A 27,260-nucleotide genomic window follows, 5' to 3' on the forward strand; every position below is an offset into this window, starting at 1 on the left:
TTAGGTTTGTATGTGTGTAACCGGATCGAAGAAGAAATTCTCATGCTGTGAGAACTTCACCAAAGTTAACTAATTTGCACCTGTGTAAGGTAGTGTGACTTTAGCGCCAGCACTTCAATAATGTCAATACCTATATATATTTGAAATAACTGTATGATTGCAGTAAACCAGCAGCTAATCCCTTCTTAATGCCAAATTAAGCAGAGCAAATGAAACCAGGAGATCAGTTTTGTATTGCAGAGTAATTATTTAAGACATTTTTATATGCTGTAGAATATAACATAAAAAGGAAAGAACCTTTTAAAAGGTCATTACATTATTGTTTGTAATCCTTTTAGGAACACCATTTCATATAGCATTAGTGGAAAGTTAGTAAATTATAATTTAATTAATGATTGGGGGGTGATTCATTGTGGCTTGGCTAGCAAAATGAACTATTGTTTTCTACATTATTTTATCTTGCTTTTGCTTTTTAGTGTTGCTATAACAAGCAGACATTGTTGTTATTATTCTGTTTGTACCGGGGAATGGAAAGAGAAATGAGCCATGGAAATTCCTTCTAAACTGTTTTTCCCCAGTTCCAAACATTTGCTCATTTCCGAGCCAGGGAGTGTACTTGTTCCCCTCCTCCATTTGATGACAGGGAGCAAATATCAGTGTGAAGAGTGATACCAAGCAGGGATGCTGCCTGGTCGGTGCTACAGCCCTGGGGGGAGGAAGTAACACTGAAATGCAAAATTCTGATCGAGGGTCATGGCCCTCTATAGCTTAATGCCCTAAAGATGACGGGACTGGCAGGAACATGGCTTGAGTAACTGGTGGAGGTGCTAGAAGTGATTATCAGGCAGCCAGGGAGCTGCAGAGCAGTAATAAGACATAGAGTCCAGTGATTTTTTAATTGATTCTTAAAATTTCAGAGCTACTTATGCTGGAACTGAGCAATAAAGAATATAAATTAATTTAGACATGCTCCAAGAAAAAAAAATCCTTCTGCTTTGTTTCTCGGTATTAAAGTGAGCTCAGAGGCATAATTTCATTTCAGATGTTACTGATGAGGAATTGTAACCTTAGGCAAACAGAGGAAAGGCTGAACTTCTGGTAGTGATGAGTAAATTGCTAAGATCAAAACTTGACTGAATTCAGATCAGAAATTAATGCTGTTACAAGTCTTCCACTCAGATCAATAACAGTTTTACTGGTGGGCTTCACTGGGAACAGGGTGAAGTCCAACAGCATCACATTTCCAATGATGACTTCTTTTTTATCTTTTTTGGTTTCAAAACAGCACTCTACGTTGTTGACAAATTCCTCAGTGATCACCAACCAAAATGAATGTATTTAAGTAGGCTTTGGATCTGACCTGCTGCTTTGCAGCTACATCCCTTTATAGAGAATGGGATTTGGAAAGCAGGCAGAAAAATGTTTTCTGGCATGGTCACCGTGGGCTAAATGCAAGGATTAAAGCGCTGTGAGTCGGGCGCGTGCGCAGAGGACGCGGAGAGCTGAAGACAGGGATGTGTCTGAAATCCCCTCTGCCCTCTGGGGCAGGTTTCTCCTTCAGGGCTTTACACTTGGGATTCACAGTCCGGGTCCTGAACATGATTTCCTCTCCTCGCCTTTGTAAACCCGAGCAGAGCTGTCTGTGCAAAAGCTGGGGTTAGACTCGCAGCCACTTGAGCCCCTGAGTAAGTGGAATTTGTGGCTGTGGTTCCCTGTTGGATCTGTTGGGGTTGAACTTTCCACTTTTTCAGATTGCCCTAATCTGGAGAATATAGCCGGCTTTTTGCAAAGAGTGGTTTCTGCATGTGCATTTGGTCATGTGTGCCTGTCGTGGCAGCCCATGCTCGGGGGCGAAGTGTCTCTCCAGGTTTCCTCCAACAAATGTGCCAAGGATCTGGAAAGGTCACATTAGTCGTGTTTTCTTGGAAAACGAGGAGGGTAGCTCTTCAAATGGAAGATTCTCGGATCTGCTGGGTGACACCGAGTAAAGCTCTCGGTACCCCACACTCACACAAAGGATATAAGCTACAAACAAGCACATACAGCTGCTTTACCATCCTCTACATATGGAAAAGGGGGGGACACTGAAGGGACTTTCTTGGAGTCCTCCACGGACAGCTGGGAAATGGGAAGTGAAAAATCAGGTCGCTCTGCTTTTGGATGCACTGAGGAGCAGGTGTGAGAAGGGGGTTTTCAGCCTTCCAGCTTTGGACTTAACATGTGTGGCATTTCAGGCACATGAGTCTTTCCTTAGACCTAGTCCCAGGCCTCTTAACTCTTAAAATCTTCTGTTTTTTCGGGGGGGTTGTGTGCATTCATTTCTTTTTCTTTATAAGACACCTCCAAAGTTAAATTTCTGGATTCTAATTAAAACACATGAGAGGTTGAATCTTTTTTCTAAACAGCACCCAACCCACATTATCATTTAATGTATGATAGCTAGCTGGTGATTGCAGAATTATGGCAATGTCTGTGTATGTTTTCAGAGGAGTGCAAAGCAGTGAAGATTCTTTAAGTCTATCCAATTACTTAGCTAATACTTGAGTTTATTCTCTATTTAAGCACTCAAAATTTCCATTGATTAAAACTCCAGACAATTTAAATGGTAATTTTGTATGTAAAATAATGATAAATTAACATTTAGTGATCTCTTTCTCTCTTTGTGTGCATGTAGCATCAACCCACACAGAAAAATCCATCCTTAAAAACCTGCTCCATGCATTAATTTACTCCCAGAAGAAATACCCGAAAATGATCTTGGCGTCTTTGCAATGCCTGTCATCTTTCTTGCACCATTCACAATCCCCTAAATGTCAAATTCGTATTGTAGTTTAATTCCTCCTGTATTAAAGGATATAAATGAGCTTTTCTAAGTTTCATGCCTACTACGTGCAATTTTTGGCCGCACCAACTGACATTTATTGCCTCGTTCTGCTTCTTCGATTTCCCTCCCATAAAATGCCGGGCTAGGATTCTAGGTTTTATTTCGGCAGTTCTTGTTACAGTACCGTTTCTATTGCAGCTGGGATGCCTTCCCTTAATACAATACATCCCATTATCCTGTTCACTTTCCCAGCTTACCGCTAGGTATTCAGCAGACAGTTTAAGTTTCCCTCTTGCACTCTGAGTCCTTTCTCCGGTTAGTCCCTTGTAGTGCCTGACCTTTTAGAAATTAATACCTTTTGTTAATTGCTTGCCTTATCCTTATTACGTGGCAGTTTTTTCTGCACTAAATGGTCGCCTATGACCTCTACTTAAGCAGATCTTTTCTTATCTGATATCTGCTCCATTTATTACTGGCCATCCCTATCAGTTTCATAAGGTCAGCAGATTCCCCGTGCGGCAGGTTCATTTCTGAAGGCGTGTGACTTGCAGTACCATGGCTGTGGCTCTCATCACCCCTTCACTGCTAACCAGACCGTATTCCTTTACCCTCTGACCTGTGTCACGTTGCTTTCTGGATGTGCCAGTACTCTGTCACCTCCTTATGAGACAGGGGTGGGGTTTTTTTCCATCCTCTAAGGATTTTCTTGCACCCTATTTATGGGTTTGATATACTACTTTTTCCCATTATAAAATCTCTGCTAAAGGCTTTGCAGGCTTTACGTTTGATTTCTGCTCACTATTTCATGTGTACAGTTTTCTGAAGAATACTAGATGGAGCTTTTATTCTAGCTGGGGGAGTAAAAGGGGATAACGCACCCTTTGGTCTGTGTCTAGGTCTGCTATAGAGAGGTCTCCGCTGGGAGAAAGGAGCTGGGAGTGGGAGAAGTTCTGGTTTCATTCATCCAACTTGCTGGACAGCAGACAAGGGCTGTCATCACGAATTTCAGGGCTGAAGGAAGCTTTTTATTCTCAAGAGATAGCAGAGAGCAAAGAAAGACTCATGACCCAGTTACCTCTGGAGCAAGCACAGCTGCCTGCTCTCCGTTATGCAGAGCTCAGAGTGGATTCTCAGCCTGATCTCACATTTTAAGTTTTCCTGCTTCATAAATATGCAGCGTTGTCGGTGTGTTATACTTCAGTGCCTTGTACTACAAGAGCCCACAAATTGTTGTTTTTCTTTGGCTTGCTTGTGTGTGTGTTTCAATTAAAGATGCCCATGTATACAGCTCAGTGCTGTGCAGGCGATGAGAAATGTTTCTCAAGCGTTGACTTGAGGGTGGAGGTGTTTGAGAGCCAGAAGTTTAAATTCAGGCTGTTTCTGAGCGGGACAGGTTTTGGTAGGGTGCAACGGGTCACCGAGGGCATGGGTGGGTGACTTGCAAGTCCATTCCCAGCAGGAATGGGACTGATGCATGAGAGGCTGGGCAGAAAGTTGGAAGACATGGGTTTAGTTGTAGAGACACCATTTATCCAACTCCATCTTGTTAAACCTTTACCCTTTTACTGTTCATTTTCACTTCTACCATGGGTTTGTCCTCTTTATTTGGATCATAAGTGCTTGAGGGCAAGGACCATTCAGCAGTAGAGCCAACTTTGGACACAACCACTAAAGAATGTATCAGTTCAATTAATAAATTATGACAGTTAAAAGGAAACAACTGTTTCTTAATTTTATTTTTGTCCTAGTGATAAAGCATTGCCAAAATCTGTCTCATTACATACAGAGGCATACTTAATTTTACTGCATTTTTCTTTGTTTGTCTCTATTGTCCCTAATAGAGAATTCAAATAACCACTAGCCTGGATCGAAACCACTGTAAGGCAAAAAGAACATGAAGCAGCACTACAGCCAGTTTTTGCAGTCTAGAAGGAAAGATACCTTAAAGCATACTGAGAAAAAAACTGTGAAATATGATGATTTCTTGTATTTTCCAGCATTTTCAAAGTATAATTCATTAATTATAGATTGTTTATGAAAAGTAGATTTCTTAATCTGTATTGAGACTGGACTCTGTAGTTAAACAGACTTGCTGTTAAACAAGTCATATATGCGGTTGGTTAGAAACTTAGTGAGCGACTTAAAGTCAAGGGACATAGATTCATAAAATCATAGAAGAGCCTGAGTTGAAAGGGCTTATGAGGATCATTGAGTCCAACTCCTGACTCCACACAGGGCAACCTAAAATTTAAACCAATATGCAGATCCCAAGCAGCATAAGAGTTGCTGTGTCTAAGCAGGTACACACACGTAGTATATTACAAACGCTCTAAATCTCAGGTGTTGTTTTAGCTCTGAATTTAAAAAAATTCTTGATTAGAAAGTACTTCATATTTTACAGTGAGTAAAAACATCTACAGTCTTCCGTATTTAATAAAATTAGTAATTCTTTCTAAACATTTTCAAAGACAGGCTATGGAGGAAGCTCAAAATGCGTCTAGTGAGGTGCTGTGAGCATGGAAGAACAGGGTTAGACTACATACTGTCACCTTCAGTTACTATTGACATTAACTTTTACTGAGAAGAGGGAAGTGAGTACAGTAAAAAACCCGAGTTCATTAGGAACGGATCTGAAATCTTTTAAAAATGCCCTTTCCAACCAATGGTACCATAAGCTGTAAAGAGTTTGCAGCCAACTAATCCATTTCAGAGTGGCCTAAATTCGTTGCTAAGCTGTCTGGCTGCTGTTTGCAAAGACATCAGTGAAGGCATTGACCTCGGTAATGTAACCTTGGTGAAAGGAAACCCGAAACAGAGGATGGGCGAGCGCATTGCTGTGGCTACCAGGACTGCACTTGGAGGTTTTAAGAGGAGCCAAGTGCCTCATCCATTTCTATAGGAAGGGCAGTGTACTGTTATTACCTTTAAAACAGAGGAGTTACAGGTGTTTGGCTTTGTGTTGATCTGGGAAATCGGGTTAAAGCCACACTGCTTTCTGGATCGTTTGCGGCGGGAGCGTCAGCAGGCGGTGGTCTGAGCTGTCTCGCTGGCACTGCCATCCCTTGTCCCGCTCCCTCAGATCAGCTCGTCACACTAACGAAGTGCAACGGGCTTGTGCTTTTGTGCCCGTGAAGCCCACGAGTGGTGCTGGAGTTTCACAGAAACGCCATCGAAAACCTCTGAGCTCTTTGAGTGTGATTTCTCCTTTGCTGTAGCCGAGCGGCGAGACCACAGGGGAGGCTCAAGGATCACACCTAGAATTGTAAATACAAATTAGTACACTATGTGACTGCATGATGAGCATATAAGGTCAAAATGTGAGTTTTATAACATATAGCCTTGAAAAGAGAAAGCCTGGTGAGCAGAGGGAAAGACTGTGTGAGAGTGAAAGCGCTTTCACTTTTCCTGCCTATTAATTTACGTTCCTTCAGAGCGTTGCTATTTAGCAAAGTGCCTTCTGTGCTTCTGCCAAGCTGAAGTAGCCGCTGGGAAAAACTAAGTAGGCCAAATCCTGCAAATATCTGGAGAGCTCAGCCAGGGTGGCTGATGATCCAAAAGAGTGCAGGGACAGATTTGGCCTCACACAGACAGCACAACAGTGTTGAACAAAGTAAAATATTGCCATAAGGTTTTAATGCCAAAAATCAGTTGCTGCAAGATAGTGCATATATAAGGAAATTTAAAAAAAAGGAATAATTCATAGTTTTGATTCAATGTGCGGAACCTGGGTTCTTCAGATCTGCTCTTTGGGTCTCAGACCATGTCAGTTGGGGACCATTTAAAGTTACAGATATATCTGGCATGGCCCAGGACAGTGGTGTACTGACCATATGGATTTCTGAAGTCAGAGCTCCTCAACTGTCGCCAGTTGCTCGTTCTGTTCCCAGTAGTCAATACTGGACAAACAAGGTTTTGTTTCATATCCATTACAAAATGTAAAGACATTTTCTGTAAGTAAAAAGCCAAAGGGAAACATTCTGAAACTCGAGGGAGTTCTTGATTTCTGCTTTAGGTGGTGGGCATTTCTGTAAGATCTACAAACTATCAGCTGTTTCTGGCTTCTCATCATGAAATACTTTCAAACTTGATCATAATTGCATCATGTATATGCTTTTGAAGCATAGATGCTTTTTGTTTTCAAAAAAATTGAATAAAGAGCCTCCACCCCCTCTTTATATAGTTTTTATAACCATTCATCCATAGTGAGCTGATAAGAGCGTAAAAAAATTAATAAGAACATCACAAAGCCATAAAACTTGCACTTTATTCTACACAAATAAGGCCTTTTTTTCCTTTTTTTTTTTTTTTCAAACAAGGAAAACCAGTATTTCAAGTTTTAAACAACAGTTTGTCCTTTGATGGAGATTGGAAGGTATTGAACTTTCTGTGAAATGATTTGGCATCGACTGTTGAGGTCGATGGAGACTCACCCTTCAACACATGCAGATTGGATCAGTTCGATAGATTTTAAAATGATTCAGTGCAAACTATTCTTCAACCTGCGTAGCAGAGTGAACTCACTGTGCTTTTTGTGCACGGCGCTGCACAAGCTGTGCTGCTTTCACAGCCCTCCCTCAGCAGCATTGGAAGCAGCAGAGACCTGTTTTCACATTTACACCCCTGACTAGCTTCTGTTTGCTGAAGGAGAGGAAAAGCTGTTTCTCTGCTGCTTTGTAACCGAGTAGGTAATGCCTGGGTAAAGGATGGTGAGCGATGGAGGGTCGAGAGTGTTTTGGCTTCTGTGAAGCCTGCAGGGAAAAAAATGATCTGCATTGTGGAAAAGGAAGGTGCGATCCTGTTCCTATCCCAGCACTTTACTCCAGGTTTAGCCAGTTTGTTCTCCAAGCCATCGCTCTCCTTTCCAATGCATAAGTCACGTTACTGCCTTCATACAAATTTAGTCCGAAGCAACTCAGAGCTACAGATTTTAATCCTCGTGGAGTATTCACATGATAGCTGGGCAAGCACATATTGCTTTAAATAGCTCAACACATCGCTGTCATTCCCGTGATATGCAGCCCAACTCCGTGTGAGCAGTCAAGGGAGAGATTTTTGCCTGCCAGGTACCTCGCTGACCACCTGTGTGAGAGAGACGCGCTTACAGCATCTTCTGCCATCGGCGCTGTGCCCTCCTGCACCAGGGGACAGGACCGCCTGGACCGGGCGGATGGCTAGAGGGCTTTCCCAGCAACCTCAGCCCGTATTTTTAACTGGTGGCCGGGCAGGTTGCAGGTTTTTATTTCTTTAAGCGAGGGGCTGGCTCGCCTCCAGCCCGTGCGTGGGTGCCGCGGGAGTTATATCTGACCCCGGGGCGCGTTGGTGTCGGAGCGGGAGCCGTGCCCTCCACGCCGGCGGTGCTCGGCCACGCGGCAGCCCGGCTTCCAGAAGGGAATTAACGCGGGAATGCCGGAAGATACAGGTACCGTGGGATGACTCCGCATTTTGGAGAGCCTAGACCTGAAATGACTTGGTTGTCATCCAGAGCCGCGGTAACAAAATCACCGATGCTGTCGTGAGAATAATTATTCTGTGTTTATGTGGCAATGCAGCAGAGTGGAGGAAGATGGTTAAACATTGATTTTAAATTGTGCTTCCTATTCTTTTAATTATATGAATGATGATTTGGAAATTATAATGATACTGGCACTTAGCTGACAGCTCAATTTGAAAACTTTCTTCATGTTATTTATTTAAAATTGATTTTAGAGTTTATATGAGGTTGTAATGAGAAAAATACCTATTGCTTTATCTAGATATATTGGAGTGCTGTTCCTATATCCTTTCTCATTGTAATCTTGCTAAACCCCTACAAAAATAGCCTTTACGTTGCTGCAGTAAAGGTTCCTAAAATTCAGCAGAGATTTTTACTCACTGCCTTTGGATTTGGTAAATATTTTATTATAATAATGAGGGCAGGAGGTTAGCTCATGCTAGGCTTGTTTATGCGACGTGAATGTTGCACTGAGCATATGGTGAGATTTGGAGCTCCCGTGTGCTGAGTACTTGTGCTGTGTTGCATCTCTTATGCATGATTATATTCACATTCTGCTGGGTAACACCTCTCATTTGCCTCTGATCCCATAAACTCTGTAATTAGCAGTAAAAGCAGAGGTTGCTTCAGTTGTGCTGTCCTCCTGCTGTCCTGTATCAGCTGTGGGTTTCTGTTTTGATTATGATCCATAGGAAGTGCTGGAAAAGGCGTGCAATTCTTTCCTCAGTGCCAGTGGAAAAGCACTGTAAAAGCTGTTGTTTATAATTAGTAGGAGCAGGTATACGTTTCAAAAAGGAACATGATTCTTGAACTGTGTTATTTTGTATTTTTGGACTATGTGAATGCATGCAATTAAATGGAGACATACTGACATAAAGATTTATTGAATTTGCTGACTTGCCTGTCTTACGGTATAGGAACTACAGAGGGAAGCAGTAGTAGTGCTTTGCTGTAGGAGCCACAGCAGAGGTCTTGGAAAGAGCAGCGAGCATTTCTGGGGGAGCGGCTGGACCCACTCGGTGCAGAAAATCCCTGTTGGGGAAGTGAGCGAGCTCATGTGCGCTGGCGTGGGGACAGTTCAGCCCTCAGCATGGCCAGCTGGAGGGCTCAAGGGACTACGTAATATGGACATTCAAGGCAAAACTTCTTTAGCTTTCCCTTTATCCTTGTTATCTTCTGCTTTGTTGTGAGATGTACGGAAGAAAAAGGCGTTGTGTTATAATGAAAAGGCACCGTAAAGCATGCAAATGTGTTTGAAATGTCTTTTAACGCAAGCTGCTAATTGAAAAATAAGGTAAATCAGGTTACCACTAGTTATTTAACGTGCTGTTGCAGAACATGTAAGGTGTCTGCTCCGTGGGAAGTTTGGTGCCTGTCCATTTGGTCACGCTGTGCCCCCCCCGCCCCAGTGCCTGGACCACCGGGGTGCAGAGCCGGGCAGGGCAGGGGCCGGGGAATTGCTCTTGCCTGCTGCCGAGCACGCTTGGAAGGATGGATGGGGAAAACTCGTGGAGTCCCCATTCCACAATTGCTCTTTCTCTCATCCTTTCTGTGGAAAGGACCATCGAGTTCTCAGGGCCCCACGAGGCTCCATAATGAATCACCAGTTCTTAGGAAAAAAAACCCAACCCTTATCTAAAGTAGATTTATAGCTCACACCCATGTAGTTCTCTGAACACCACACGTATTACCGTATTACTTATTACTGTGTTAGATTACTCTTACCCCCACGCCAGCACTGGAAGAACTCCTAGTCGTTGTATTTTAAACACAGACACAAGGCAGGGAGGGAACAGGGGCCAGGTTCAGGCACTTAAAATCAGGAATAATGCTTCACGGGATATTTAGTGGCACTTAAATGCTTGTTTCCTTTGCTTTCATCTGGGTGTTTTTTAAACCCAACCCTGAGTGTTTTGACTGTGGCGACACAAGAAGGGTTTGGCAAAAAAACAACTTGAACTCCAATCTCTAATTCCAGTCGGGTGCTGCTGCGCTCATCTGCTTCTCCTTTAATCCTGCTCAGAGAAGATTGCAAATTTAATTCCCCTCCAGGCTGCTGTGAACCACACCCTCCCCAAATTGCTTGATACAGCATTTCAGCAATCGATACCTCTGTCCTGTGTCTCAAATACTTACTGAGTAAATAGCATTTGGGTCTCATATTTGGTTTTTTTTGATTTTCAGCAACCACCTCTAGCTATAGAGATGAAAGGTTTCAGTGTCAACACAGAGATAATTTTCTGCTAATTCCTTCATGCAGAATAATATCCATTATCAGAGCTGTGCATTTTTGGTTCAAAGTTGGAATGTGGCCTTTGCCTTTGTTGAAACTGATAATTTTAGATATTAATGTCTTTCTAAATATTTTTTTTCCTCAAACAAAATGTTTTCATCTCATGAAGTGAATGTAATGGGTTGTGAAGAAGGGATGTTCCTTGTGAATTAATAGAGGAGTCAGTACTGCTGATAGTTGCTAAAGAAAATTGATGCAGCTCTTCCACTGATGGAGGGTTGCTCTCGAAGGCAAATGATACTGTTTGTATGAGCCTGAAATGAAAGGCTTGCACTTTTTTAACCCAACCAACCTCCAGAACAGGATAAAAACCAAACCAACCAAACAAAAAACAACCCACAAAAAGAACAGGGGAGGTGACCCTTCCTAACCCTTTTGGTTTTCTTTTTACTGTTGCCTTCAGGCTCTGGTTCTGCACCATCCATCCAGGAACCTTGGTGAGGAATTGGCACTTTCCCTGCATTGGGAGGTAATTGTTGGGATTACAACAACTTGTTCTTTAGGAATAAAATATTTAATCACATAAATGTTGTCTCTCCATTCGAATTATATCTTGGTTTAGTTCACAGTACTCTTTAAAATGTCCATGTGAAATATCACAGAAGGCCAGGTTGGACAGGGCTTTGGGCAACCTGGTCTAGTGGAAGGTGTCCCTGCCCATGGCAGGGGGCTTGGAACTACATGATCTTTAAGGTCCCTTCCAACCCAAACCATTCTAGGATTCTGTGATTCTAACCTTAAATTGTGTCATTTGGCCCTTTGTCATTTCAGCCTTCCGTGATCACCAAGAGCAGTAAATCTAATACACTGGTTTTTCAGAACAGGGTGAAATAATGTGGAGTACATGGAATATGTGGCCTTATTTGTGTCCATATATTGAACAAAGCAGGTGAAAGTCTTTAATAATAAACTTCATATTTGAGGTTTGATCCAAGATTGAACATATATTCTTAAGCATGACAGTTCTTAACTTTTCAGTACTTGATTTCTAAGCTCAGCTATGGGTTCTATGCTGAGTTAAAACAAAAGGCACCAAATGGGAAAAAGCATTAAGACTGTGTCAAATCCTGCAGTTTCTGGGCATATGTTTCTTCATCATGTCTGTAATCTACCATGAAGATTCCTCTCATTTGGCTGTCAGAGAGCCTGATAGCAAAGGGGTTTGTCATCCTCTGCGTGGATCGGTCCTAGACAGGATCTTTTGCCAAGGGTTTGATTTCCCTTGGTGGTTTGCTCACGGCAGAGAGAAGGGGACATTTTCCATCCCAGACTCCAGAGTGGAGCATGACCAGGGACTTGGCAAATCTTATTCCTTCTGCCACTGCCATCAGCTTATCTTGTGCTGCTTCCAAAACACTCCTGTCTCAGCCAGATCTTGTCCTCATCCCTGGCACTTCATCCTGGTCCCCACTGTTGTCAAATCCTACTTAGTCTAGCAATGCTGAAAGAGCTATGCTTATTCAAAGAAGGGGGGGAGTGGGGGTTGACCACATATTGTGCATTTTCATGGATCCAGTGTACCTGTCCCAAAGTCCATCTCTGTCAGGCTTCATACTCCAAGTACATCCAAAACCAAGGTGCTATGCTTTCTTTTTAACATTGAAAAACAATATATTGTATCCTGTCCTTTTTTTCACCTTTATAAAAAGCTTCAACAGTTTGTCTGAAATCTTCCCTGAAGAAATGAGCTGAAGAACACCAAATGTGAATAATGTCTGTGTAAACAGTTGAAGTTTGGCAAAGTTATAAGCACACTGAAAACGTCACTTTAACAGTTGCCATAAGGTGTGTAATGCAGCTTTAATCACGAGTGATACCACTGTCCCATCTTCCCCATGGTACTTGCAGCAAGTGTGTATGTCTCGAACAAGCAGTATTGAAGCAAATCCGAAGAATGTATCTTATTTGACAATTTTTTACCAAACCACTGCTAATTCAATAAGCCCAACTTTCTCCAGAGCTGCAGAATTAGGTACTGCATAGCCTGTTAGAGGGAGGCTGAGTCTCGACATCAGAAATATGTGAGCACTGGACATCTGGCAAGATTATTGGGAGTGATGTCCCCAGCAGACAGGTCTTGCACACCAAAGAAGTGCTGTGGAAAGTGCTTGCTTGTTCATTTCTTGCCAGTTTTTTTCCTTGTTGAAAAGTAAGTGGAGTCAGATCTTTTTAGGGTTTAAGGACTGGCGGAGATACCTCTGCTAGAGCAGAATGCAGTGTGGGAGAAAGGGAAATTTGGAGAATCAGGCATTCATTTGTATTTCCATTTAGAAAAAGTCATTTAAAGTTAAGAAGGAAATTTCTAGTTTCATTAAATTCTACGAATCAGGGTATAATGTAAGCATTTAATTTTTAATGAGCTCTTTAGTTAGTTATGATCTGATGAGTAGTCTCAGATCATTACATTCCATCAGTAATTCACTATTTCACTCATTAAATATGTTGATTGTATCTTCTGCTGCTTCAAAGAGTGATTTCGATACATAAAGGCATAAAAGTAGAATGCTGAAAATTATCGTGTAAACGTATTTCCTTAAATATGATTTGAAACATAAGTTAAGATGTTAAGTTTACTAATACAGTTAGTTTCTCAAAATTTTCAGCAGTTGCAATTTCAGCATGAAGCACAATATATTTTAAAATACTGAAACTTAAACTAATATATCATTAATTATGTCATTTTGTTGTGCTAGATGAAAGAATAAGTATTTAAAACTGTCTTCAGAAGCACAGTTTTATAATGAGCCCAAAGGCACTGTATTCCCACTGGGGTTTTGTATGAAATACTGAGTAGCTTAGTTCTGAACTGAGAGAAAAGCAAAATAATTATTCATCTGTCTACCACGCATATTTTAAATATGATTTGTGTTACTTCAAGATTAATGGAAGAATTCCAACAGAAATACTACATCTTCTCCTTTTTAATTTATTTTTAATGGTGTTTTTGCATTCTAAACCTTGATCCAGAGACCTGAAGAGAAGCAAATGTGTGAAGTCATCCTGCCCTGTAGCTCTGGACACTGAACACCATATGCATCGTGGAAAGCAAAACCTTCTGTTTTCTGCCACTTTGCAACTATTTTTAGTTTGCAACAATTTTCACAATTCAAAAAACAAATTTACAGCAAATTTTGATTTTCTGCTGCTTTGCAATAAGCACAGCACTGAACTCCCAGGTGCAAGAAAACAAACAGAAAAATGAAGTTTTCTCTGGAAATGCTCCAGAGAAATGTGAATATTTTCACTTCAGGGAAAGGGGGTATGTTTGGCGTGGAGGGCTGCCCCCGGGGTCCCTCCAGCACACGCTCTGCGCTGCGGCTGGGACTCCTCGGCCAGGTTACTGCCCTGCCCACGGGACGCCCCACGGCACGAGATTGCAGCCCTCTGCGTCCCTCTGCACCGACCGGGTGCTGGTGCCTCTGGAAAGGTGCTGTTCAGAAAGCCTCAGCTATGGGAAGAGTCAAGTGTGAAAAAAAGCCAAATGTTTAATAGCTGCAATCAGAATTTTATATTTGAAATGTAACTTTTTAGGCCAAAACGTTCTGGGTGTGGTGTGCGCTGTTTAAGTCAAGTCTTCCATGAATTAAATGCTACAAATTTGATGCTTGTTAGTAATTCTGGAGGGTGCAAACCTTCTTTATCCGTAGTTATAAACTTTTAACTCTAACAAGTAACTTAAGAAAATACTCTGTTTTGGTTTCTTACAGGGTTGATTCTTTTTCAGGGTGGATAGTTTGTTTTGGGCAGGTTACAGTAAAGAGAAATTCTCATGTCAAAAGTTAAGTATTGCAAAGTTCAGAGTTTCCTCCCTTTTCATTTGAGGAGTAAGTCAGACCCTCCTATTAGCTTGAACCATGTCCGCTATTTCCTGTGTGTAAATTTGGGCATCTGCCTTTCTGTAATCTTCTAATTGCCTGTCGTGCTGGGTTGTTTTTACTGGAGATGTACTTAATTATAATCAGGGCTTCAGTAATAGCTCCAAAGTTCACATTGCCTTGAGCAGCACTTTTATGACAATCCCAGAATGCAGCAGACAAGGCAGAATGCTAATGGGTGGTGAATAATGCTACAGGCAGCTCAATCCCATGTATCTCCTTGGGAAAAAAAAAACCTCTTTACTTACAGGAGTAGAAAGTGCCGGTTTGGGCAAAACTTGCAGAAACTCCCCTGGAAGACTGGGTGGGAGGCTCAGCATCTCACTGAAATACTGACTCCTTCAAGTCAGTGGATGTGGAAAGAAAGGCCTTTTAGGTATCACCACAAGGTGCCAGCGGTGGGAATGAGGTGGGAATAGAGGAGGAAGAGCAGCAAGGCCAGATGTTAGAGCAAGAGCTGAATGATTCTCACTTACTGATTTTGGTATCATCTGTTATCGTATATGTTCATAGTGACAGTACCATCGCTACCTCTCTATATTGTCCCTACCTATGGTGAAGGTATAGACATTACTGTTGTTTTGTTGTTGGTGGTTTTTTAATGAAAATCAATTTTGTGGGTTTTTTTCCCCCTCTTTTTTTTTTTTTCCTTTCAGAAGTCTTTTTTCTGAAATAGCAACTCTGATATTACAATAGGAATAGAAACTAAAGATCTTGACCAGTCTGAGTTTAACCCAGCCTCTTACAAATTTATTAATCGTTTTGCAGCAGTCTCATACAAAAAGTTACTTCCTGATTCTTTTTTGTTGTTTTTTTTAATGTTGATGAAAAAAAAGCAGTACCACACAGCAGTGTCTAAACCCTGAAGGGAAACACATCTGATTCCCTTTCATATCTAGTGTATTGGCCTGAGAGGTTGCTCCATCTTGACTGGTTGGTTGGTAAGTTTATTTTGAAGCTAAAATTTTAAAAAATTCCATCACTTTGAAATAAGTAATCCAACCTTAGAATAAGCATGCCACATTACAGAAGAAGAATGTCATTAAATATGTAATTTACTTAAAACACTTAATATATTTTCCTGTTATTAGTTCTTCTTCACAAAGGAAAAAAGCCAAGTCTATTGAATCATAGTACAGCCCCTTTATAATTAACTGCCTTGATTTTTGCTCTTTAGACTCCTGAGTACACTGTGATAAAAAAATTGATGCAAGTACTGCAGCAGAATTGCAAGAATAAGGTCATATCTCACCTTTTCTACATAACACGTTGGGATGCCAATTTATATTGTTATTATCAACAGCCCAATAAATGCAATTTCTAATTTACATCACAAGATGGCAGCAAATTTTTAATTCACTTAATAGTTTACTAACCTAGATAAACCTAATCTCTTGAAATCATGGTTTTCTTACAGAATGACGGCAACCTTTGTTTAATGATCAGATGTATGTGTGTTTACAGAGATGTCAATGCTTCAGAAGTATGAACTCAAAACATCTACAGAAGTGTATTTCTATCTTAAAATCAGCTAAAAAGGCGTTTACTCTGAACTTTAAAGATCAGCAGCTCACAGTGTAATAGTTAAATCCCATTAAAGGTATTTTGGATAAAAACAACAGCTTTTATCTATAGTCTTTGACTTCTTGAAGAGAAAATGTGAAAAAGCATTTTTTGAATTTCAGGCGGAGGTTCTCAAGACTTGACCATCTGTATTCTTTCCTCTATAAGCAATTCTGATTTATGTTTGAAATGTTACCTAGTTTTGAAAGTTATGAAATGGGAAGCTTGGCTCAGCTGCTTTAGCAGATCTCTTCTCTTCTGCTGGCCAATACTAGAAGTTAAAACTTCTACCTGCTTGACCGGTTTTGTCCCAGCTGTTAATTGTCATTATTTGTAGGTCGTATAGAAGATGCATCTGATGGCCTTTAAAATGCTCTACGTTTTGTTTTCCCTTGCAGTTTCACAACCACAGGCCGTACATAGCCAACTGGAGAAGCCATCAACTACTGCAATTCTCTGCAATAACTGTGGAAACCCATGCAAAGGAGAAGTTTTGAGAGTTCAGAACAAATATTTCCATATTAAGTGCTTTGTTTGTAAAGGTAAGTGTTTTGTGACAGCACTTCCTATGAGTAGGGCATTAGCACTAGGTGTGTGACTTCACGGTCCTGGAAACTTCACAAACATATTTTACAATCCAATCCATGCCTGAAAGGATTTGCTGTAAATTCGATGACTGCTTACTGTAAGGTTACAAACATCCTAAATCCTAAAAGTGGAGTATGTTTTGAGTGGATATAAACCCATGGAATTTACTATAGAGTTGGGACCTGCAGAAGAACAGTTTGGGAGGGCTGGTAGTGAAAAATGATGCGGGGTTAGTAGAGAATTAGCATTTACAAAGAAACGGAGGTTGTCCCTTTCCCAGCTTTCTAATGCATGCCATGGGGTAGGCTATGGCCATGTCTGTTCAGAGTCTCTTGTGTTGGACTGTGATGTTTGAATCCCAGTGTGACCCTCTGTGCTTTTCCATTTTGAGGGGGGGAACTACTTGATTTGCTCCAGGTTGGTGCCTGGCTGTGATCTAATATTGGCACATTGTGAATGGCAGAAGGATGGTCAAAGAAACAGGGAATTAACGGATACAACACCCCCTCTGTAGACACTTGGTTGTTTGAAAGATTATCTGGAAGTTGCAAAGATCTCATTTGTTTTGAATTTACAAATGAGGAAATGTTAACTGAAGTTTACTGGACAACCTGTTTACTTCATTAAGCAGTACTTATGACATTTATTAATCCTTGTAGCACAGCCTAGAAACGTGAGCATGGCTCTGGTCCCAGCTGGGTTAGAGTAACTATTTCCATTTCTGTTTAGAGGAAACTATCAGAAAGGAAACTGTCATCATCTGTCAGCTACACTGATATTTTTATACATCCCATGGGATTAAGTATATAGTATTCAATAACTGAATAATTGTGTTCTTTGCAAAATTGCAGAAAAATAAGCATAGTGCGCTACCCTAAATAGCAAAAATATTTTGCTCACCTATTCAGAACCAGAGTGGTATTCAAAACAGGACACAGCCCCTACATACATCTGTCAAACTCTTTTAAAGCCACCTGTTCTTATGGCAAATTTTATTATCAAATTAGTTTTTCAGACCTAACTCAGCTAATTTGTTATTCAGGAATCTTATCTCCTGCATGAAGTCTCAGTAACATACTGGTATGTGCTCCATTTAATTATCTTGTTGAAATCCAAGCCCTCTTTTATACAGATCTGCTGTGAGAAAACATTGACAAGTCCTACGGAAGGAACAAGACACAATTATACATCCATGTTTTCATTTCGTAGGACATCTCCTTTTAGAGGTTGCCAGGTCACCCGCAAATGCAGCAAGCGGATTCTGAAACGATTCACTGATGCCAAATTTAGGCAGTGTGGAGGCTTTTTTCCCCACCCCCATGCAGAAGAAGAGGATGAATATACTGTAGAAGCTGCATTACCCCTACCTGTCTGTAAGAGATAAGAAGGAGTTTGTTCGCTTCAGGCAGATTTTGGATAAAACGAGAAAAAAAATCACTATGTTAACAAGGAAGAAGCAGGGTAGCATCTGTCAGCCACCCATCAGACTCTCAGCTGGCACAGGAGATAGTGTCAGAGATGCGTGGTTAAACTGCTTCTTGGTGTCAGGGCTCTTGGAATACTTACATTCCTCCTTACTAATCATTTTGCTAAGTGCTAAGTTTGCACACATGGCTGGTTTTTTTTTCCCCTCATTATTTAAATGCCTTAATTCTTTTTATCACTTTCATGGGTTTCCATCAATTTGCTGGCATCCTTCTGGTATCTGTTTTTGTTTTGTTTCTGAGTTTTATTTGTTACTTGAGAAGCATAAGTTGCTTTCTAGTGTGGATTTACCATGTTGTTACGTGAGAAGAGCTTAGGAACAGAACAGAGCACTGAACATACATTTCACTGGCTAACATAAAGGGGAAAAAGAAATCAGGTTAGGCAAATGTGATTTGGGTTTTTAATCATGTGCTCAAATCAATGGATGAAAAACTATAGTTAATGTGTTAGGATTTAGCAAAAAAATGGTACTCAGTTCTCCTGGTCAGTTGACCACTTACCTCCTTTCAGCCTTGGAGAAGAGGTTTGTGCCACGGCCCCTTTTCTGAACCCCTTTTCTTGCCATGCTTCTGGACTGTTGTGCATGGGCAGGGTGATGATCCTGGGAATATATTTCCTTTACAGTTGATTCCTCCCTGCGGTGCATTTATTTTGATGGTGCTCAGCGGTGCAGTTTGCCTCCTCTCACCTCATCCACCAAAGACAGCACCTTGAAAGAGGCTGTGTGTCCAGCGTCCAGTGCAGCTGCAGGACAGTCCCAGGACAGACCATCCCATGTGTGGGCTAGCTGTGTTGCCCCACTAAGCTGCCTGCAGGCTTAAGTTGACTGCTTCTGTATTAAATCATCTCATAGCCTTCATCAGAAAACCTTAGATATTTGTAAAACGGCAGAAGATTTTGTTCTTTCTCACAGTATTTACAGATGGACGATGATGGAGACCACAAACTGACAAAGAGTCGGTGAAGGATGACAAATGCCCATGTCTTGAGAGGGTGTCTAGAGGTATTTGAGGTCTGTCTGAATGACTTGATCAGTGATAGGTGATACAACACTGGAAGAAGTCACACTTACCTTTTTGAATATGTGTGAAATGTGAAAACATTTCTTTGATAGTGTTGGATAAATTATGAGGTTTCGGGGGGGCAGGGCAGAGACATTTAATTGTTTCATTTTTTTAGGGTAGAAAGGTAGTTTTGCATACTGCCATCCTGCCATCTGATTACTCCTATGGGGACTGTGAGTTTCAGAATGCTAACAGCAAGTATGGAGGTGCCTTTTGTTTTAATTTGTTTAAATTAAATTATATAATGAAGGAAGGTTAGTATAATGTCACTCCTTCCCATCCGGTTCTTCCTAGATTCTCCAGACAATGATTCTAAACAATTCAAAGAAAAGTTTTAAAAATCGAACAATTCTTCTTATTATTCAAGATTGAGATAGACATCCAGATTAAAAATTTTAGTGGCAATACTGTGAACATGTGGTAGCTTTGCTCAGTATCAAAGTTTAATACGGCTTACAGAGGTAAATAGGCATTATAAGTAAGGTTTATACTCATATCTATTTGTATATATTATTTCTTGTTAAGATGCGCATCTAATCTACTAGTAAAAGGCCGTAGGGAACATGCCATCTAACCTCAGTTCAAATTTTTACTCAATATTTACTTTAAAATATCTACCATTTTAATTGGGTTTAATAAAAATGCAGTTACAATAGAAGCAGGTGCCTTTGAAATAATAAGGCAAACATTTTATTCATTAGACTTCAAGGGCTTTGGTTCCCATGTTTGCAAATTCTTACTGACTCTTACCGCTGTAATGAAAGCACCAAGGAAAATGACAAAAGGTGATAAAATATTGATGACTCAGACTATCAAGGTAAAACAAATTGTGTTGTCTAGTTCATTCTGAGGGTGTCTGTCAGGTCAGGACTGCTTCTCAAACAGGCAAATACTCACTTGGAGCTCGATTATGACAGCGTGATTTATTGAGCCAGTGAAGACACACTGATGTAGAATTGTAGATAGGAGAGATGTAGATGCTGCGATCATGTTATCCTGGGTAGCCTCTTTGATCTTTCATAAAGGTAGAAATTACCTTGTTTTAGGAGTGTTTGTCAAATATTTCTTTTTCTGTGATGTGATAGCATCCTGGCATTTCCAAAGTAGCAGTAACCTATCTCAAATACAGTATCTAGGAAATATTGGAAGTGTGTTTCAAAGCCCCATGTTTCTAGGGCGTCTGAATAATTTAATTACTATAGCTTTATATAAATCAGAAAGTACACTTTGCAATATTTTATGTAGTCACTCTAGCAGACCAAATAATGGACAATCCATAGTGCATTTGCAAATCTATTTGCATGCAGAAATCCTGCAGCCTCCACCCTAGTTAAATTGGAAAATCCATGCAATCCTGCAAAAAGCCATTCTTTGTACAAGATTGCTTGTATGTGAGAAGAATCATAACTCGTATCTTTGTCCTTTACTGGTTTGGTCTTGATGAAATGAAGCAAGCTTGCAGTCCAGGCCACAGATGTAAAAACATGACCATTGTGCTATATCAGCTTTGATATGTGTATGTCTGTCTTGTTTTACCCCTAATCAAAATTCCCTGCATTGCTGTCTTGCTATGGATGCAGCACATGCTGTCTTCCATGCTGGCATGGCTAGCAGTTTCACGTATACTTTTTTTCCCCGTGAATTTTCATCTATTTGTTTAATTAACCTGTTAGAACATACCACATCTTCAGCTTAGAGTTGGGAATGTGGTTCTGTGGGTCAGCACTTCTGATTCTTGTGGCATTACAGTTTCCTGGGAATTGTGAAAAAGCCCTGGGCTGGATATACCACTTCTATACCATTTTTTCAGTGGAACATACAGCACAACCCAGAGTTACATCATTTATTGTGAAGCCATATTAATGGGAATGGCTAAGATGGAATATTAAGTGAAAAGATTAAAAACATCGAGTAACTTGGTAATAGGAGTGATTTGTTTGTTAGATCAAATGCATCTGCTAGGATATAAATATGTTAAAAGCTACACTGAGTAATCTGAGGGACTAGTGTTTGAACATAGCTACAGGGTTTCACATTTCAGAATGGGAGTCATTTATGGGAAGCTCACTAGTTAGATTTCTGTGTCCCAACTTTTGGCCAGGCAGGAGCGGCTGATGGCATGTGTGGTATCTTAGGCACTGGGGATGAGCGTAGGGGCTCTTGTTCATCAGGCACTCTCAGCAACGTGCCCATCGCTTCCCGAGTACTTTAGGAGTTTGCAGTCCCAGATCATATTAACTCAGTATAATAGGAAAAACTATGCTTCCGACGCAATGCTTACAGAGTCTAGCTTGGACAGTATGGTAGGTTTGCGGCTGACTTAACCAAGGTCACGTTAGCTTAATATTTTATTTCACTAAAATAATGATGATAATAATAATCACTTTTGCCTGTGCAAAAGTAATTTAATGCAGTGGCCAATGGTTCTGTGTTGTGGTTTTGAGATTTTTAAACTCAAACTTTAAAAATAACTAATCACTAACTTCCTAAAAGCAACTCAATAATTAAAGCATGAAAAAAAATTTTGGTCAGTTAGTGAACTCTCACAATCACAAAGTAGTTGTTAATTTTTCTTTTCTTTTAATCACATTCTTGTTGCAACCTTTCTTTGTGTTCATAAAGAAATTTCTGCAGCCCCTCACGTCTTGGTCATATACCAATCACATCAGCATTTTAGTGAAAGCTTTATTTCATGGCATATATTTCATCCAGAGGCTGATGAATTTTTTTAAGACTATCTTTCATTAATTCACATAATATTAGTGAAATGCGGTGAAAGGGACAGGGGAGGAATCACGGTTATGAGTACTGGTAAAGGAATATCTTCCTAACATTTCAATAAAGGTTAGCTAACTATCCACCATGGGAAGCCAAGCTTCTGTTAGTTCTGGTTTCCAACTTGATTTGTTTCATTTAAAGACACAAAGTTTCTGGGGTTTAGATTTTTAGATCATAGTAAAGCTATACATGCTTACTCTTGTCTTTATATCCAGGATGTTACATAATACCCCTACTTTATTTTCTTCCTAATTATATTTTTCTTTAGTCTTTTCATTGCCTTGGTTTTCTTCCTGTTTACATTCTACTAGTCCAAAGACAAGAAGTTGAACTGGAAAGTTAAGTGCTCATTAAAAAGATGGATAGGATTTTAAAAGAAGTAATCACTGAAATTTCTGGGGGATGATCCGAACTGCAGATGCAGCCTTGTGCAGAAGACGTTTGCATTGCAGAGGGCTGGTTCCTAACTGGGAAGAGAGAGTCACCTAGGAGAGGTGCTTAACTGTGCTGGAATGCTGAGGTAGATTTAGACAAAGACACCAAACACATGGAGAGTAGTAAAACTCATCCTGGTTGAAATCAAAGTAGAACCGGGACAAAACTGAATGCATTTAAAAATTATGCCTGATGTTCATTAAATAAAGTTTTGGATGGTAATATAAACTTTGCAAGCAGTAAAGATACTATTCACATAAAGAAGTTTTGAGCATATATAATGTCAGCCCACATTAGATAATGTCACGCCTGTGAAGAGCCTGAAATTCTTTTGAATTACTCAAGTTCTCTTCTTAGGGTAAAGTTTGTCCCCACGCAAAAAATGTCAGTGCAAGGATGCCTTTATGCAGGGGGACTTTCTATCTGTATCATGCTCTTTCACGTGGGGATACAGCAGGGATACAGCCAGCACGCTGGAGTAGTTCGTGGTGTTCCAATGCACTAAGGTGATGTGAAGCCTGCATGGAGAGCCAGAGAGAGTTGTGGCATAAAATTCATCACTGCCACAGTGGTGTTACTCCACCTCCCGCTTTCTGCGACTAATTAACACGAGACCATCTGCCATATCTGTGCATAGTCAGGGCAAGCACTTAATTTGCAAACCTGTAACTGGCACCCAAAGCATTATTATGAAAAATCAGAAAATATTTAATGTTGTTGCCTTACATATTTAAAAAAAAAAAACCAACAAAAACAAAGCTCAAACTGTTTTAATTAGTCTGGCAAATGACAGCAGTATTTTATCATAAACACTTAAGATGCTATTAGGTTGAAAAGGGATTAAAGCGCATTAATCTATTTCTTAAATCTCTTCAGCATGCTTGTAAATTTTAAATAACCAGATTGATTCCTTAAAATAATAAATCAGTATAAACCAGACAACTTTTCCAGTTTTCCTGGGGGTTGTTTTGGTAGCTTGGAACAGCCACGTACACAGTGCTGTGAGGATCTCTCTCACCCTTAACACTGTAGGAGAGCTTTTAAAGGGCAGTAACATTGTCTTTAAGCTACTGGGAAATTCTGCTTTCCAGAAGGGAAATGGAAAATGGAAATGCACTTTCTAATGCAAAAATTACTAGATGTGTAGTTCCCATAAATTATTGGAGTCAAGTTACATAGTGCACAGGAAACTCCCCAAACTCTCCTTCAATTTAATTAGTACACCTGAGTCATTAATGTTTTGTCAGTCTCGTAAGAACATTCTGAATCTCTAAGGGTTTTCCTGCACTGAAGTGTGTACTCCACAAATTAATTTGTGGGTATCGTGGCCAGTCTAGCCTGAGAGCTTGTGCAGATGTGCTGTACGCTGTATCCTTTATAGCTTTATCAATGCTACACCTGCATGGTGAAGTGTTATAAGATGGGTAAGATACAGCCCACAGTTCTCTCTATCTTACCCACTCCAGAAAGCTGGTCTGGTTCTCCTCTGGCAGAACTGTCTACCTTCCTGCAGTTCCTGGTCGGGAGATGGGGAAGGGACCAACAGCTCTGCCCCAGACTTTCCTGGTGCTGCATACTTCAATTTTTGTTTACCCCAGACTGTAACAAAATGAGGTGAGATTCCAGTCCTTGAAATTATAGCTGGTTATTTCAGATATTATAGCTAAAACACTGCCAGTGACTGACAGGCTTGAGTATTCCTGATTTCACAGACATCTGCTTGGAAAGACTTAGATATAATCACTCCTGCCTATGAAGAGTGATTGGATTATATGGATTATACACCATTGCAAGTTTCCTTCTGTCTTGCTTGCCTTACCTATAGACAGAAGTGTCAGGTGTGAGTTGTCCAAGATGGTGAGTGAGATGATATACCCATGCAGACTTTGAGTGGTCAGCAGACTTCCAGCTGGGGAAGACTTCCCCAAAACCTTTGTGGAAAAGCTCACCAGGACTCATCTGCACCTGAGCACACAACAGAAGGAGTATCACAGTGACAGTTATCTTCTGGAAACGGGCTTAGACTGCTTCAAATTAATTGCAGGTCAGTTTGAAGTTAACTCAAAGCTATAGCGGTGGAAGACTGCCAGGTAGTTGCTATTGCTTCTCACAGGCATAATGGCCAGGAGAAATGTTCCAGGTATAATCATGGGCTTTTGGAGAATGGGCTCCCAGACTGCATCAATGGTGTATGAAGACATACAGGTTAGCTGCCAAAAGAGAATTATGTCAACAACATACTACATGTCATTCTTGGGATCTTAGTCAGCTGCCAATGTCCATCTCGGAGATGGAGGAAAATACTAGAAATGGACATAAAGCTGCAGTGCTGGGGAAGAAAACTTTTATTTAGCTCTGAGCAAGCAGAGATCTTTTTCTTGTTTTCTCTGTAATGACATTATGAATGGGTCTTTGTTCCTTCTTTAATTTTCTGGGTCATTGCCTCTTTCTCTCTCTCCTGTGTTGGATTCACGCCTGGTTGCTTACATCAGGCAACAAATGGGAGGAAAAAAAATAGACTTCATACATGCAGTTGCAGGTTGATAAGCAAAATGCTTGGTTGTCTGGCAGGCTGAAAGCAAAATGGCACTGTTCGCATGACAAGAAGACCAGTACATTTTACTGTTACAGCCTGCTGTAGTGTACAGCGGCACAGTGAGCGTAGCATCCTCCGAGCCTTTCAGTACACAGCTGATTTTAAGGTCCAGCACACAGCCAAAAAATTAATGTACTTTCAGTAGGCTCATTTGCCAGCAAGGAAAATAGAGATGCACTTTATATTTGTACAGTGCAAGTGGAATACTGATGACATACAATAGTGGGCTAGCAACATGCTTAAAGTGCATTAATTAATTGCTGTTGCTGCTATTTATTTTTATAGGCTGTAGGCAATAAAGAATTATGGAGTTAGATTGACTGTGAAATCACACAGCATAAATGACAGTGCTCCAGGTGCTGTTACAGACCGTAGCCTGTTTCTAAGCAAGTAGAGGAAATCATCAGATCTATATGAGGTATTTTGGCATCAGATAACTGCAAACCATCTTAATGAGTGGAATTACTGAGTTGTCAGAGAAGCCATCCTGAGGTAGGCTCCTCAGAAATGGTGTGGATATCTTCCACCTCAAGTCCCACAGCCTGTCGAGGTACTGGCTTGCTGCCAAATACTGTAAGAGGAGACAAACACATATTTATTCACTACTTAAAAATTACTCCTACAGCTTGTAACTGTTCAGGATAGGGCATTGCCTTTGTATGTGGGGTAATGCCAAGAGAAGCAGCTGAGTTACTCGGTATTAGTCTCTTCATTATCATAAGCGCTATGTTTGCAGCGCTTTTCTTGTTTCACTAAGATGAACGTCGGTAATGGTTGGAAACTGTTTCTAGGTTTTAAATAACCCTAACTTCAGATACTCATTTTGGATGACAAGCATTGGGTAGGAGTGGATCTGTGACACAACGCTGATTTCCTGTCCTAGGAGAGTGAGATCTGGTAGTTGCCTTCAAACATGCTCCCTAGCATTCCTCCAGCTTTCCTTTCCCTGATTTCTTGTCTCCGCAGGTGTGCAGGATCATCTCAGCTGGGCAGTGTCTCTGTCCACCTAAGTAGCAGGCAAGGGGCACAGCATCTTGCCCGAGGGATGGCTAAAGGGTCTGTTTTCAGAGCTACTCTTCTCAGCTTTAAATTGGGACTATTTTAATATCCAAGGCAGTATTTAACTGGAATGCCTGTGTTCTCTGGTCAGCTGGGTGTCGAGTTAAATCCCATCAGATGGTTCAAAGAGTGCGGGAGCGCTCGGGCTGGGGCTGGTGGAGCGTAGCTGGTGGTGGAGTGATGTGTGAGGAGCAGGGGAGGAGTATTTGGCTTGTGGAAAAGCTGTGACTTCCCCATCCTACAGAGTCAGTGGGTAAGAGGGAGAGTATAACCATGAAAACTCCCTCCTGTGCTCCAGATTCCCTCATGAGCTAGATTTTTCTTCGTTCATGGATAAATATAAAGACTTTGCAGAGGCGAGCACCTCTGTGAACTGTCACAGACGTCGTCTCTGTGACGGGCATGTGCCAAAACAAGATGGAGAGAAAGGGCCAAAAGCCCACCCTGCTCAGTTTTCTGTGCCAAAAAATGCATTAATGGACTCTCTCTCTTAGGAGTTTTGCTTATAGCTAATCAGTTTGGAGGGAACTCTAAAAGAACTGATGACCATTGACAAGAATTGAGATTAAGGGGCCGAATGTGGCATTGAGGTTTGATACAAATGATTTTCAAAACCTCTTGGAATGCTAAAACACTGAAAACCTGTATGAAAAGCAGTATCACTGATACAGGTAAAAACTTGCGTGATTGCTATGCCTGTTTGAAATCTTTTCATCCCAGCTTTTTCCTCTGAAGAAATATTTTACAGTGTACCTGTTTTCATTTAAAAGCTGTAATGGAAAAAATATTTTTCTTTAATATGGCATATATAAGATTGCTTCAGCTGAAATCTTCAGAAGTTATGTTTTAGTGACATAAAAGTGGCTGGCTTTATAAAAGAAATATTCAAGAAAATTACAGTCCTCTGCCATAAAAAAATTCTTGCACTAAACTGAATCAGTAGTCACACTGATGTACATCAGGAGATTTAATAGCCTTGCTGAGCAGAAGAGGTTATCAAATCTCTGAAGAAGAATAAGCACATTGGCCACTAGTCTCAATTCAATTTGTTATGAATCTTATTGGTTCCAAATAAATTTATACTATAACCTATTTATATGTCAGTTTATTTTTACTATTGTATTATACAGAAAGTAGTACTGTCAGCGGAAAAGAAAGGGCTTCTTTCCATATTTCCCATGCATTTTGTTCTGTAACCCAGAGAAT

The 27,260-nt window shown here is 40.7% G+C and overlaps 1 protein-coding gene across 7 annotated transcripts in view; it reads left to right on the forward strand.

The window, feature by feature from the left end:
* The window catches only part of ABLIM2 (actin binding LIM protein family member 2), a 141,857-nt gene that overhangs the window by 22,775 nt on the left and 91,822 nt on the right, over positions 1-27,260 (forward strand). For 6 of the 7 annotated variants that reach the window (XM_075022531.1, XM_075022542.1, XM_075022549.1 and 3 more), the window contains exon 2: positions 16,445-16,588. In XM_075022531.1, the coding sequence (XP_074878632.1) occupies positions 16,445-16,588 (144 nt within the window). Of the gene's footprint in view, positions 1-8,201; positions 8,244-16,444; positions 16,589-27,260 lie in introns of those variants that run through there. The other variant, XM_075022537.1, reaches the window with a different exon arrangement.

This window comes from Buteo buteo, chromosome 1, assembly GCF_964188355.1.
Source record: "Buteo buteo chromosome 1, bButBut1.hap1.1, whole genome shotgun sequence".
In the NCBI taxonomy this organism is placed as follows: domain Eukaryota; kingdom Metazoa; phylum Chordata; class Aves; order Accipitriformes; family Accipitridae; genus Buteo; species Buteo buteo.